General features: G+C 40.6%; 1 protein-coding gene across 4 annotated transcripts in view; it reads left to right on the forward strand.

Annotated features, from left to right (window-relative positions):
• The window catches only part of ALKBH8 (alkB homolog 8, tRNA methyltransferase), a 47393-nt gene extending 33293 nt beyond the window's left edge, over nucleotides 1-14100 (forward strand). For all 4 annotated transcript variants that reach the window (XM_080612735.1, XM_080612737.1, XM_080612736.1 and 1 more), the window contains 4 exons: nucleotides 3301-3455; nucleotides 4270-4535; nucleotides 12695-12844; nucleotides 13520-14100. In XM_080612735.1, the coding sequence (XP_080468861.1) occupies nucleotides 3301-3455; nucleotides 4270-4535; nucleotides 12695-12844; nucleotides 13520-14089 (1141 nt within the window). In that variant the 3' untranslated portion in view covers nucleotides 14090-14100. The remainder of the gene's footprint in view (nucleotides 1-3300; nucleotides 3456-4269; nucleotides 4536-12694; nucleotides 12845-13519) is intronic.

The raw sequence follows: 14100 nt of genomic DNA on the forward strand, positions 1-14100 counted from the left end.
CCTTTCTTTCTTTTCAGCCCACAGCTTTTCCTGTTGGATCAGGTATGCCAAAGGCTTTAGAGAAGGCTGCTTTAGGGACACTTTTAATTACTGATAAGGCTTTATTGTACTGAACATGTTTGGGTTTTTTAAAATATGTCTTGAGGCTTTGCTTATTGTAGAGTTTAAATGCGTGCTTTTTAAATCATGCACTGAGAGCTACCTACAATAGGAGTGCTGACATTAGCAAAAAGGCTAAAACCTTGGCAAGCTCTGCGAGTGACAGCAGTGTACTTCAGGAGAGTACAGAAACCCTCATGTTGAACAGAAATGCCCATGGTAAATGTTTCTTCCTTTGTTTGACCCAAGCTGTCACTGGATGCAGCAGTCAATTGGAGACACTAATTACATTCTGTGTAAATTAAACACCAAATTCTTTTATTGGCAGAAGATTTTCTGCCTTTTAATTTTGCTGGTTAATTTGTATTGTGAAGAAGGGTGAATTTGAACTCCCCAATGTCTTTTACATTGTTAATTTTTACAGAGGGCTTACACCATCTGTATATTCCCTCATTAAATGAAATACCTGTAAAAAGCAAGTGGTCCTTGTGATGCACATCGTTATAGATGCACAAGGCAGTGAAGTCCTTTGTTTTTTGCCATACAAGACTGAACACTGATATCAGTGTTATAAGCTACTTATTTTGTCTTGTCAAATACTGTCAGTTGCCTTTTGGAAAGGTCATTTGCAACTCTGAGAACTTAATGCAGTTTCCACCTCATTGCTGTTGCCAGGGGAGCTGGGGGCCAGTTCCCAGCCCTGGGCATCAGGCAGCTCAATGGGGCCAGGCTGGGATGTCAGCCTGGGCGTCAGTGGGGCAGTGGCTGTGCACAGACAGAGCTGTGGTTGGGGCTGGCCCAGCAAGACAGCCTCTGTTTAAAAGCAGCTCAAGGGAAAGAAGGAGTGGCCCTTGCTTGAGGCCCCTGGCTGTCTTCGTAAGAGATTTCTCCAAGGCCACCAGCTCTGCTATTCCTAAGCTGGCCCTGGGCAGCCAAACTTCCAAGAGAAGGAAAGATTCACGCAGAGCACTTGCAATACTTGCCAGCAGGTGTTCAAGTTGCGGTAGTATAACCTGCCTGTAACAACTGGAGTGAGATCATTACTTGTACCTTCAAGTGGTAGTTGTCTTTTTGAGAACCAGTGACATAAACTAGAGTTAAAATGATCACAGATCTTTCTACTCATGTGGAAGTTCCTAATCCACCTTTCCTAAAAATAGCTTTTCTGTATATTTTTAAAAGCAATACTGTGTCAATATACTCAGCTGAAGTAAGCTTTCCATCATGCCGTGAGGCATCCTATTGTAATCCACAAGATTAATCATCTGGCAAGTACAATTAATTCACTTGCACACATAATGTCAGGATGTATTTAAGATCACTTGTGAGGCCTTTTATCTGCTCCTCAGAAGTCCAATTAGAGAACAAAAGATTCAGTTTTGGAATTATTCTGGAGAATAGAGAACCTGCAAACTCAGTATTTGAAGTTCTGTAGAGGGAGTTTCGGGCATCCTCAGCTGATTATTTCATCATAGCTTCATTATCTGCCATGAACAAGGCAATTCTTTATTAGATCCCATCCTTTCCATGGCTGACTTTGGGAGATTTCCAGTCTCAGGGCTGCTCCATGTCTCCCTTTTGCAACATCTAGATGGAGCATCAATATGCTGCTCCCTGATTTCCAGACAGAAAGGACCTGCACACTTTCTCCCTGTGGCTGGGTTAGAGATCATTTTCCCTGCAGTAGGAAAGATGGCTTACAGCAAAGTACAGGAATGCTGATCAGGCTGCAGGCTGCTTCTCAGCATTTGGATCATTCTTCTTGGTTAAGTACAGCCACTGGTCAGCAGTTTCATGTGACCTGCAGAAGGGTTCCAGGAGAAATTTAAGTGCTCTGCTTTATTAAAAGATATGAAGACACTTCCCCCATGCCCCAACTTCCCTTTTGGCTCAACCTATAAGGGTTAAACTTGCCTAGCCAATGTGGAAGTCAGTTTTATAGTGAGAGCTTGTCCTGTTGGGGGTCAGGTACTTTGTACCTGACTCCCAGAGTCAGCAACTCTGAAGGGGCTTCACTGAGAGGCCAGTTCTTTTGAAATGTTTTTTCTTGAGGAAACTTCATAGAATCACAGAATAGTTAGGGTTGGAAAGGACCTTAAGATCACCTAGTTCCAACCCCTCTGCTATGGGCAGGGACACCTCCCACTAAACCATGCCACCCAAGGCTTTGTCTAACCTGGCCTTCAGCATTAATCTCCTTGATGACGTAAGTTCAAGAAGTGCTTCAGCATGACAGTAACAGCTTTGAGGTGCTAAGCTGTTTCCCTGATGAGTTTTCATTTTGTCCCAACAGTTATTACTTTTTCCCATGTGCAAGTGATGAGAAGCTACATGTAGGTGCAGCTGTTTCTCTTCTCTCATGTTGTGTTTCACACTGTACTTTGTCTTTTTCCTTTTCTCAATTCTGAGAGAGATTCATATGTAGAGCTATTAAAAATTCCTGGGTTTGGTACTTTTCTGTACAACTTTTATAAAATTATTTGAAACTTTTGTCACCCCGGGAAAGTTCCAAATCACTTGTCTCATGAATTTTGTCCTTGCAAACTGCTTTTCTGTTCCATTAAGATCCATCCCAAATCCCAAAGTAGCTTAAGCAGCTCTGTTCCTAGTTTGCTTGATAGATTTTGGTCAAGAAAGACCTACAGCAGAGTTTGTCCCTTTAGGCATTTTAGCAAATCTCCCAGAGTGCTGCATTCTTTGCATACTCTGTTGTCAGTAAATGGAAAAGGCATTCTGTTGCAAAGCAGAGTTCACTGGAAAGGCCTATTTGCAACAAGAAACTTCAATCTGCTAATGTAGAGCTCAGTCAGTTCTATGCTTCTATACCCACAGCCACTATTTCTAGTAGTGTATTTTATCTTTAGCAAATACATATTTTTGTAGAAAACAAATATTAAAAAAATAAGTCCTAGGAAAATAAACGGTCAAACTTTTATGGAAGGAAAGGAAGGGAGGGCAATGTAATTACTTGCAATCAAATAACACTTTAATTAACATCATTAGTTTCTGTCAGCTCCTCTTTTTTTTTTTTTTTTATCTGAAATTGAATAAGTTGAAAATTGAAAAGCAGCCGTACATTAAATAGTGTTATAATCACACATGTCACAGTGTGTAAAAATTGCTGCCTTATAATGATGGATTGGGTGTTTTTTTTCTGATGCAAACTGAATTATTCTTTTATTTTGTGTTACTTTGTTTTAGGATTACACCCCGAAAATATGATGTCATTCAAGCATCTGAGCTTGGGCAGAAAGTTGGAACAATCACTGCTGATGCTGGAGATTTAACACTGAATCGAAGGGAAACAAGGACATCATTTACATTCAGGAAAGTGAGGAGAAGCCCTTGCAATTGCAGTAAGTGTCTTGAGGTGATCTTCAAGTCAAAATTGTTATTTATTGCCAATATGTAAACATTTTATTAGCCAACCGGTTTATCCGTTTGGGTAGTTTTGGCAGTCATGGTAGCCATTCCTGAACAGCTCAAGGTTAGGCATACTATATCGTTGGAGTTGATTGCATCTGTGTGGTTGCTCTATACAGGAGGGCATTTGGCTTGCTCCAGAGCTGGGTAAGTAATCTGGTATCTTGCATTTCTGTGGGGACCTCAAGTTCTGCAATAATGCAACAGAATAGAAATAGCTACTATTCTTCATGTTCCAGTCAGTTTTGGTTGTTTTTATGTGAAGAGGACTTCAATTTTGTGAAATTAAGTACATTAGAGAAGGAGAAGCAGTCAGATCTGCAGCGACAGAGCCATGTAAGTGCCTTAAGGCAGGACAGAATGTAGGAGATAGGTGGCTCAATGATTACATGGAATTGAAGTCCATTTGGGCCCTCAGAAGAGAATTTCAGAGGCTGAATTGCAGCAATGTCATGATCTTTGTTATTACAGGCACCATCTCAGTTTTGGAAACATAAACCTTGTTAATGTAGCAGGATGGCTGATCACTGCAAATAGCCTGTGGTACATGTGGACAGGCTGCTTGTTCTAAAGAAATCAAACACTTCTGCAGTTCAACCTGCATTTCAGTTTTTAAAAGGTAAAGGAGGAATGAAGCATTTTTTGCATTTTAATGTTTCACTTTCAGTTTTATTTTGCTAAATAAGTTTAATCAACAAGGAATCACTTTAACAAAATATTTTTTTGTGTATCTGTTGCTATATCTAGTTTACCCATCTGTCTGTGACAGCCAGAAAGGACCGCAAAGCCGGGTACAACCTTCATTTCCTCACAATGAGATGGAGGCCTCTGAGTTGGAACAAGAATATGTACACAAGGTGTATGAAGAGATAGCCACACACTTCAGCAGTACTAGGCATAGCCCATGGCCCCGAATTGTAGAGTTTCTCAGGTCCCTACCAAAAGGATCAATAGTGGCTGATGTTGGTTGTGGCAATGGGAAGTATCTAGGCATCAATGAGGACTTATACATGGTAAGTAGTAGCTACTGTCCTTTGTTTACACTGGTTTTAGTGTTTATTCCAGGAACAGAAAGCTGTGTCCTAATCCAAGATCAATTACCAGTTGTGTTAGGTTTTCGCATCCATTCACTATGTGCATTACCCTTCTTTTTTCAAAGCCACTTTTGCTTTTCAGGTCAAAGTATGTTAATTAAAAAAAAATAAATAGTAATGGGTGTTCTGGATTGAAAATTTGTAATGGATGCTTTAGCCTTTTATGTTGTTGTTGTTTAAACTTATTACAAGGGAAGACGCATGAACAGTTTGAATGCTTCCAGCTAGTTTTTCACTTGACTTGTGGATGGGGAATCCAACATACATGTCCCTGAAATCTCCAGCAGCACTACTTTTCATATATCCTCTGCAGTTCCCTTCTGTCTGGTGGTGAGGCTCATCTGTGAATGATGTTGTGTTTGGCTGTCCCACCTCTGACTCTGTGTGTAGGCCGACTAAATACAACAACATAAAATTCATGGGGGATTCTCAACTTCAGCACAGATTTCTGGCCTTTCTCTCACTCTCTTCACTTTTAGACAGTTCTGATGTCATTCTTGCTGATGTTGCTCTGACATTCACTGTCTCAGTCTGTACTTAGAGCAGTTTTACTTCTTTCCTATCAGAGTTAGGAAGCACATGGAAATACGAACCAAGAGAGAGTTTTTATTGCAAATATTTCAAAGAATTTTTTGCAAAGATCAAACTTCTTGATTTTTTTTTACCCAAAATAAATCTGAGAGGTTTGCATTATGGTATCTGCTCTCCCCTGTTCTAGAACTGTCTCAGTCTTTCATGTGCTTGTACTGTGAAACACTTTGAAATCCACCAGGCTTGCAGACTTCTGTGTAAGGCAAAACATTCATTATTAATAATAAAAGTCAGACTTGTTTGTCTGTCTCAGGGGTTTCCATCCTGCTATTTATATTCCACTATAAACCATAAGTTTTATATGGCTAATACAGCCTTGTCTGTATTAGTAATGGATTTATTTCCATTACTGTTCTTATAAGCTAGAACAAAATCAACTGATTTATAAGTAGGCATGCTGATGCCTGACTGCTGTAGCCTGAGTATAATTATTAATGTTCAGTACATTCTTTCACTCATTTCTTCTGTAAGAAAAATCAGCAAGCCTAACTGGAGAGGAGAAATGTTTATCAGGGTACCATGAAGGGCACCGGGTCTTAGAATGAATTTAGTAAAATGCTGTTGTGTAGGTTTGTGGTAGGTTTTTAAGGTGAAATCTGCAAGATGTTGTGTTCAGAAATTACCAGCACCAGTCTGTTTTGAGAGCCCACTGTTAACCAACTAAAGGAAAGAAAGATCTACTGGCAGTCAGAGGAAAAGCAGCCTCTCTCCTCTGTTACTTTAGGAGTTACCTCATTTCATAGGTACCTGCAGGAGAAATCCAAAATGTGAAAACAGTGAAAGGGAGTAAACTTAAAGAAGCAGTTGGGGCAGTTTTAAAAACAGGATCTGGGAATAGCTGCATTCAGTTGGCCTTCCTTGATGTTTTATTTCTTGCTGGTGACAGCGAGTTGTTCTTGTTTGCAGCTAGAGTCTAGACATTGCGTTTGCTTATTTTCATCTGCAAGCCAGCACCAAGTCTCAGGAGGATGGATGCAACTCCTTCTTTTTACTATATTTATTCTTATGTGTCAGCCAAAGCGTGGTTAAAGAAGATTGAGTCTGTATCGTTACAGATATTTTAAGCTTTTGACAAGGTATTTCAAGAAGGAGACTGTGTTATTTCCATTTCCTGTGGGCTGTGCATAGAGCTGAGGGTAAGGGGTTACAGAACATGCTTTGTATGTTGGGTAAACTGATGGGATAAGAGTAGTGCTCCCTAGAAGCAGGGCATCGGTTTCCTCCCTCATTTGCTCTTCTTGACTTGGGGGCATAAAATCCAGGGAGAAACTTAACTACTGCAGCCTTTCCCTCACAGCAGTTGCTGTGGCTCTTGGTAAGTTTTTATGCACAGTGCATTGGAGCTCTTACCTGGGCCCCGCTGGGAAAGAAGCAATAAAGCAGTGCTGTGAAATTAGGAGTTATTTAGTGGTGGAAAGAGCACTGTTAGTATAGCTATGTAGCTCGGAGTGTTTTGACTCAAATACTGAAAACTTGAGGCAAGTACTTCCTGGAGGCAAGCAATGTGCTCTAAAGGCTACTATACTTTTTTAAATAGGATACTTTAAGTAGCAGCACTAATGATAGTAGATCAAAGCTAAGGTAGCTCGTTTGATGGTTTTCATCTTCAGGCACTGTCTGAAAATGTCTCCACTGTGGCCTATACTATTGTGTTTGCTTCAGTTTCTTTGGAAGATTACACATAGCCTGATCTACTTGAGTGTTGTTGTGTGACAATGAAATGCACGTTAAGTCCATCTACGCTCAATGAAAATGACAGCACTGTAATGGCTGCATTTATTTGACACAGTGAAAGAGCAGCAATTTCATGACAAATTCAGATTGAGTGAGGATGGAATCAAAGTCTGATGTAATTAGGACAAAGACTGGAGAAAGATTGAATTTAATAAAGTTTCAGATTACTTTTTCTTTTTTCTGTCACACCCAGCTTTTTTTATTATTTGAGTGAATGCAAAAGAGAAAAATGGTTTTGTGGTTGCTTTTATACAATCCCTTTCCCACCCAACCACATTTGGGAAATTGTTTTAACACTTTATTTAAGTTATTTTATACTTAAGTGAATTTAAGTGATTAATATTCATAGCTATAAGCAGGGCTTTTACAGAATGCTAAGGTTCAGCCTTACCCATCCCCCCCATCACCACAAGGGTTTCGTTCCCAAGGCAGTTGACATCATTGCAATGTATCTCATCAATTTTTATGAGCTTTAGCTCTGTCTCCTACGTTCCAGCCTTCAGGTAGGTGTGGTGGTGTGTAAATCCCCACAGGAACATTCAGCATCCTTACAGGGCCAGGGTGTGAGTGAAGGACATTGAAGCCTTCCAGTTTTGTGGTTTATGTTTTTAATTGAACTGGTAAGCTGGTGGGAAATCCAGTTACAACTTAAAATGCCATTGGGTAGGTATTTTTTCTTTATCTATATAAAGAAATTACTCTTCGTTGTCAGTACTGATGCTAGGAATAAAAGTGATGGTGTTGCAGGAACCAAAATGGTTTGCTTTAATACAGACATTTCTCTCTGTAATGTGTGTCATTTGATTGTAATCGGTAATGTAGCTTGTATTTCACATGACCTTGTAAGACACCCTTTTGCTGTGAGATATGCATCTTCGTTTTCTGCATTATTGTACTAAACTGGGATCCACTGGAACTGTATGCAGGTTTGATTTTGTCAGAGTGTGGGGAAGAGGGAAGGTGAATGTTTGCTGCAGTATGGTTGTGCAGTGGTGGGGGTTTTAGTGTCACTGGGTCCCTGTTGACTGAGAACAGATTCCTATCCAAAGGACTTAGTAGTAGTGAGTAAAAAACAGGAAGGACAAAGCTAACTGGTAAAGGTACACCTGGAGCAAGTTTACTTGCTGTTAGGGATCAGAGGGCGAAGCCCTTTTCTCTCAATAAATTGGAGCCATTAAAATGATGGGAGATATGGAAAAAGAGCTCAGAAGGAACTGGGCAACAGCAGCACAAAACCAGAATGAACACTGAATTGCTCAGCTTTGTTCTGATGCTTTATTATTGAGAAATGAACTTCAGGTTTTAGCCATAGCAGTTCCACAGGCGCCCTGACTGTATGCAATTGCAAAGCAAAACACTACGTGAAGGGAATGCTAAAGGCCTGACTCAGACCAACTGGAGCAAGGAGATTCATTTGTCTTGCTGTGGCTGCGCTGGTGTCTCTTTTTCTACGTATGTCTGTGTTTGCTGGAATGTAATTTGATTCCTTGAGGCTCTCATGCTATTAGTTATAGCTGAGGTGTTTCTCCAGGGAGCCACAGAATTCCATTTGGCGGCTGGATTTCAGAGTTAGATGTCGTTTTCTTCATCGGTTTCTAATGTGCTGAATCAATCAAGTTTCCAGATACTTAAATGAACTAATTCTACAAGGTAGAGTTAGTTATAATGAGATAATGTAGGAAAAAAAATATATCATGGTGGGCAGCACTGACCTTTTCAAGGTCTTTTATTTAAGCTTGCAAAAGGATTTATCTCTTGCAGATCTGCAGCACCATTACAAAGCAAACTGTTTGGTGCCTTTTGCCCCCTGATGATCTATTCCAAACCACTGCATGAGAGAGATTGTACGAAACTTTGTTTAGCTACTCCTGGCTGAAATGGTGGAGGTGAAAGTGCTTGGGAATGCAAAGGAGCAGGATGGGATATTTGCTTGCGTTATCCCATTCTCAGGAAGCCAGTACAGAGCTGCTGCAAACTCAGACGAACCACAGGTGTTATGTTTTGTTTCTCCCTTCCCTTATCCTCTTTGTATCTTGGTCTTTTTTGATAGTTGTTAATCTAAAGGCTTGTGTTACCCAGCACCCTAAGGAGGGGGTGCTGTATGCTAGGATGATGACATGCTTTTGCCTCTTCTGGAAGTTTTGTGTTTGCTGGGGTTATAGATGCAGACTGACAGGCCTCCATACTAATACAGATTTCCTGACTTAAAAGTTTGTACAAGAGTTGGGTGTAGTAAGTGTTTATCCAGATACGTTTTTAACAGGGCTTTCAGGCACTGACTTTCATTGTAAGTGGATTCTGAGCCCCAGTACAGTCACCAGTGGCCACTCTGGAGCTCCTGTGAGCCATTATCCACATCACAAAAAAGCAGTGAAGAGAGGGATGGAGGTAATCCCCAAAAAGGCAGGGATGTGGCAATGGCTGCCTAGAGTAAATTACAAGAAATGTGGGAAGCCACCCTCCTTTGGAGAAACACTAAAAGGTGTAGAGCAAGTTATGGGGAGGCGGACCTGCTAAAAAGTAGATTCAGCTGAATAGTAAACAGTGCTATTTGAGATACACATAAGAAATCAGGGGGATTGAACAAGGGATTTGGAAAACTGGGAAAACAGGTATAAGGAATGACTGAGAGGACTCATAGATAATAAGAAAAAGGGAACCTTAAAATGTATGGCTCACCAGGAGAGGGTACTTGATTCTGTTGGGTTTGGACAATGAACTAACAAAAATTGTCTACCTTCCTCCACTCTTTGGCACTATCCTGTGCTAAGCATCAACATCAGTTACAAACTGGCAAAAATTAAAGCATTTCAGTTGTATTTTGAGATTAAAAAAATAAAGTTTTGATTACATGTTTAATGAGATAAAAATAAGTCTGTTCTAAATTAAAAAAGTCCCTTGAACTGTTTTCTGTAAATGAAGCTTCATCACATCAAAGCTTCTGTGAGTTTCAGAATGTAGAAATCAGTAGCAGTTGTGAAAAGTTGAGTTTAGGGTCTCTGCCCCAGTTTTGTGTACTCGTAAGAATTGCAGGCTCATTTTCCAGCTGTAAGTTGGCACTGCGCCACTGAAGTTAGCTGCTTTGTGCTAGTTTGTTTTCTAAGTGACTGAAACCAATGTATTTTGGTTTTTAATGAATGCATATTTCTTGTAAAATAGAAAATACAGGAATGTGGTGATAATTCTTTTAAAATATTCAGAGATTACTCTAGTGAGGATGTTACATTTGCTTAGCTTCAGCACCAGGCAGATCTGCAGTGACTCCTTGTGTTCAGCACTTACGCATATATGCATAGCACCTATTATGATGTTTACATTAAAACTATGTTAAGTTTTAGCTTAATATGCCTGTTTTAGAGCAGCTGAGTGTTCAGAGTGATCCATTTTAAGACCGCCATTTTCATTATGAAACAGAATCTTTTTGCTTTGGATGCAGAATCACTTTAATAAATCTGACAATACAAGTAAGCCTGACTTTGTAATTATTTGATATAATTTAGATGCAAATGAGGAGCTCGCATTCTGGCAGCCATGCCTTTGTTCTCATTCTCAGTTCATTGGATTTCATCAACATACACTGTAGTCCTTTTTGAAGGTCGTTTTGGGAGAGGATGATTGAGTTCCCTTATCCAGCCTGTTTTTACTATAGATGTATAGGACCAAAGAAATTCTTTGTGGGAAAGCTTGTTGTCACTGGAAGTTGCAAGTATTCCTCTCCCTTGTGCCAGCAGTGAATTTGATCCTTTCATTTTATTAAATACTGAATGCTAATGTCTTAATTGCCGAAGTAGTTGAAGGCACTGGTAATGAGGTGTGGAATCACTAACATGAAAGTTGTCACCTAAATCCCATTCCATGATGAGAGTAATTAAAAGATGTCTCAGTTGGCTTCCAGTGTGAAATGGCAGGGATTTATGTTTTCTTCCAAGCAAACAAGAGTATCCTTTTTTTAATTCATAAATAACACTGCTTGTTCAGTGCTTCAGTAAACACAGAGAAGCCAAGGAATGAATGGGAAGAAGGCAATGCTAGGATTGATCTTACTAGGTCTGTTTAATGCTAACTGGCAAGACAATATGTGCATATTCGTAGTACTGCTTTTGTGGAGGATTATCTTGGGTTGTCAGGTTGGCATTTTCACAACTGTTTCATTTACTTTGGATCAGAAGTCAGGGACCTGACTAGAAAGCAGCTCACCTGGAAGCTTTCAGGACATATGACTGGAACAGAATCCTGGTTTTCTTCAAAACTATGATGGAAGACTAAAAGCTAAAATGATTTGGACTGGTAACATGAAAAGTTATAATGGAAAATAAACATATTTCCATTAATCATTGCAAACCAGAATTTTTATTTTAGCACTACCGTTGTCTCTGCTGGGTTGATTTACCAGAGCAAGTTGGAATCATAGAATAGTCAGGGTTGGAAAGGACCTTAAGATCATCTAGTTCCAACCCCCCTGCCATGGGCAGGGACACCTCACACTAAACCATGTCACCCAAGGCTCTGTCCAACCTGGCCTTGAACACTGCCAGGGATGGAGCTTTCACAACTTCCCTGGGCAACCCATTCCAGTGCCTCACCACCCTAACAGTAAAGAATTTCTTCCTTATATTCAATCTAAACTTCCCCTGTTTAAGTTTGAACCCGTTACCCCTTGTCCTGTCACTACAGTCCCTAATGAAGAGTCCCTCCCCAGCATCCTTATAGGCCCCCTTCAGATACTGGAAGGATGTTACAAAGTTGTTTGCCATTCTTCTTGCATCAAGTATTCTTTCTGTGTCAAATGCAGTAAACATTGTCATCAGTAAATATTTAGGATTCTGAATCTGTTTTCTGCTATCTGCCTGTTGCTGATCATTGAAAACAAAAACAAATTTAATATTCTTATGCAAGCTGAGTTCAGGATACATCTTGCTTGCAGGGCTTTGGTTTGAGTATTCATTGTGTGTGATGGACATGAAAATGAGGGTGGTACATACCCCACTCTTTGTTCAGTTTGGATTTAGTGGATTTATGCAAGCATGTAAAAAAAAACTTTCTTACCATCTTTGACCTGGACACTGTCATGGTTCAAAGGGGGGAAAAAAAGAGATGTGTTATGAGGTGTTCTGGAGCAGTTTCCAGGGGTCACTTAATTCCGGCTATACAGAACCTCAGAAAATGATACTGTTGCTTATGTTTTTGTGGGTTGTGATACTGAGGCAAACAGGGCTGTACCTGAGCACTTCTTTACTTATACTGAAATGGTGAAACTGTGCCACATACTGCAGTGATGCCACCAAAGTCACCAGATTGTACTTTGAAGTTGCACATACAGCTTTTGTGAGTTCAGTATTTGGCTGTTTCAAATGTTGTCAGGTTACAAATGGCAATTGGAAGGAAAAGAAAATGCTGAGTTTAGGTCACCTCTTGTTTTGGTGGTTTCAGGATACCTTAAGAGACAGCTTTGAGAAATTGGGTTGAAACCTGTTCTGTCTTAAGCTGGTTCAAAATCGGGGTGCTCCAACGAGCTGTCTAATACCCAGTCTGCCACTTTGGTTTTAAAGCATCAGGGTTTTTACTTTTTGTCCACACCTGGGAACCATATATGCCTCTTAAAGCCATTTTCTCACACTTGCTCTTGTTTTTTAAACTGTGTTACCTCAGTAGGAGACTGTGATGACTCTATTACTGTAAGCATCAAGTGAAAATCATTTTCCAGTCTTGTAATTATCCTCTTACAAAAAGCCTAATGAAACACTTTGTTATAGGTTGGCTGCGACCGCAGCAAAAACCTGGTGGATATTTGTGGAGAGAAAAATCTGGAGGCTTTTGTCTGTGATGCGCTGTCGGTGCCAATGCGTAGTGGTTCTTGTGACGCCTGCATCTCGATTGCTGTAATCCACCATTTCTCAACAGCGGTAAGTCACCCCTCTCTGTGCTCCGCTGTACTGCTGTATGGCTGTGCACAGCTACTAATTCTACTGAAAACTGCTGGTTTGGGCTCATGAAGGCAAAAGGGAAGAACAAAATGAGGAGAAATCAAAGGTTTGCATTTGGTATAAGCAGTTGTCAGAGCAGTTACAGTGCTGTGCTGCTGCTGCTTAAGACTTCACATTCTTCTTTTGCTTGGCAGGTGCCCTTTGATCTAGGTGTTTGTGTTTTATTTTCATCTGCTCACAATTAATGTCACTAGAGAAGGCGGCTCTGCTTTGACAATCAGAGGTATATTCTTCCCAGCTCAGATTTTAAGCAGATCTCGTATGTGGTGTTTTTTCTCTCTGCTTTCATTGTCCATCTTCAAACAAATGGGACAGTACTCACTAGTCTGCTCTATCTCTGGGCTGTGTAAGCTTCTCCTGGCAGGAACTGTTCTGTTGTAACAAGCTTCTAGACTATGGAGTTCTAGTCTTGTGCTTAGGCAAATGGCGTGGCTTGCTCCTCTTGATGGATTATGCTATGAATTAAAATGAACAGTGGAAAAAAGTTCCTCTAATTTTTATTGTATCTTGGGGAGGACAGTGAAGCCAAGTTGCTGCCATTCTGTTCTCCTGTCTTTTACATAATAGCTTCATACTTCCACTTTTCCTTTGTAGGAGAGGAGACTGGCTACTATCCGTGAACTAGCCCGGCTTCTGAGACCTGGTGGAACAGCACTCATTTACGTCTGGGCAATGGAACAAGAATACAAAAACCAGAAGTCTAAATACCTTAAGGAAAAGAATGGTAGTAAAGACAAAGAGGAGGAAATTAACACTGGCACAGCCCAGAGACCACTCAGTGATGAGCTCCCTGATGGCAGCAGTCAAGACTCCTTGTGTTCTGACCGACTCCTAAGTGACGCGAAGGGCAAAGGCTGTGATGTAAAGCCCATAGCAGACTCCACACTGCCCATTCACACTAACCGAACCTCCTTTCACTCTCAGGATTTGCTGGTTCCCTGGCACCTGAAAGGTGGCTCAAAAAAGAAAGGGGAAAGCACGGATACAGGGTTGTTTCCAGTTGGCTCCAAAGAATCACAAGAACTCAGCCCTGTTTTCCACCGCTATTACCATGTGTTCTGTGAAGGGGAACTGGAAGCAGTGTGCAGATCCCTGGACTGTGTGAAGGTTCAAAGGAGTTACTATGATCAGGGAAACTGGTGTGTGGTTCTAGAAAAGTTGTAATCTGTGGCATT

The sequence above is a fragment of the Psittacula echo genome, assembly GCF_963264785.1.
Source record: "Psittacula echo genome assembly, chromosome: 3".
In the NCBI taxonomy this organism is placed as follows: domain Eukaryota; kingdom Metazoa; phylum Chordata; class Aves; order Psittaciformes; family Psittacidae; genus Psittacula; species Psittacula echo.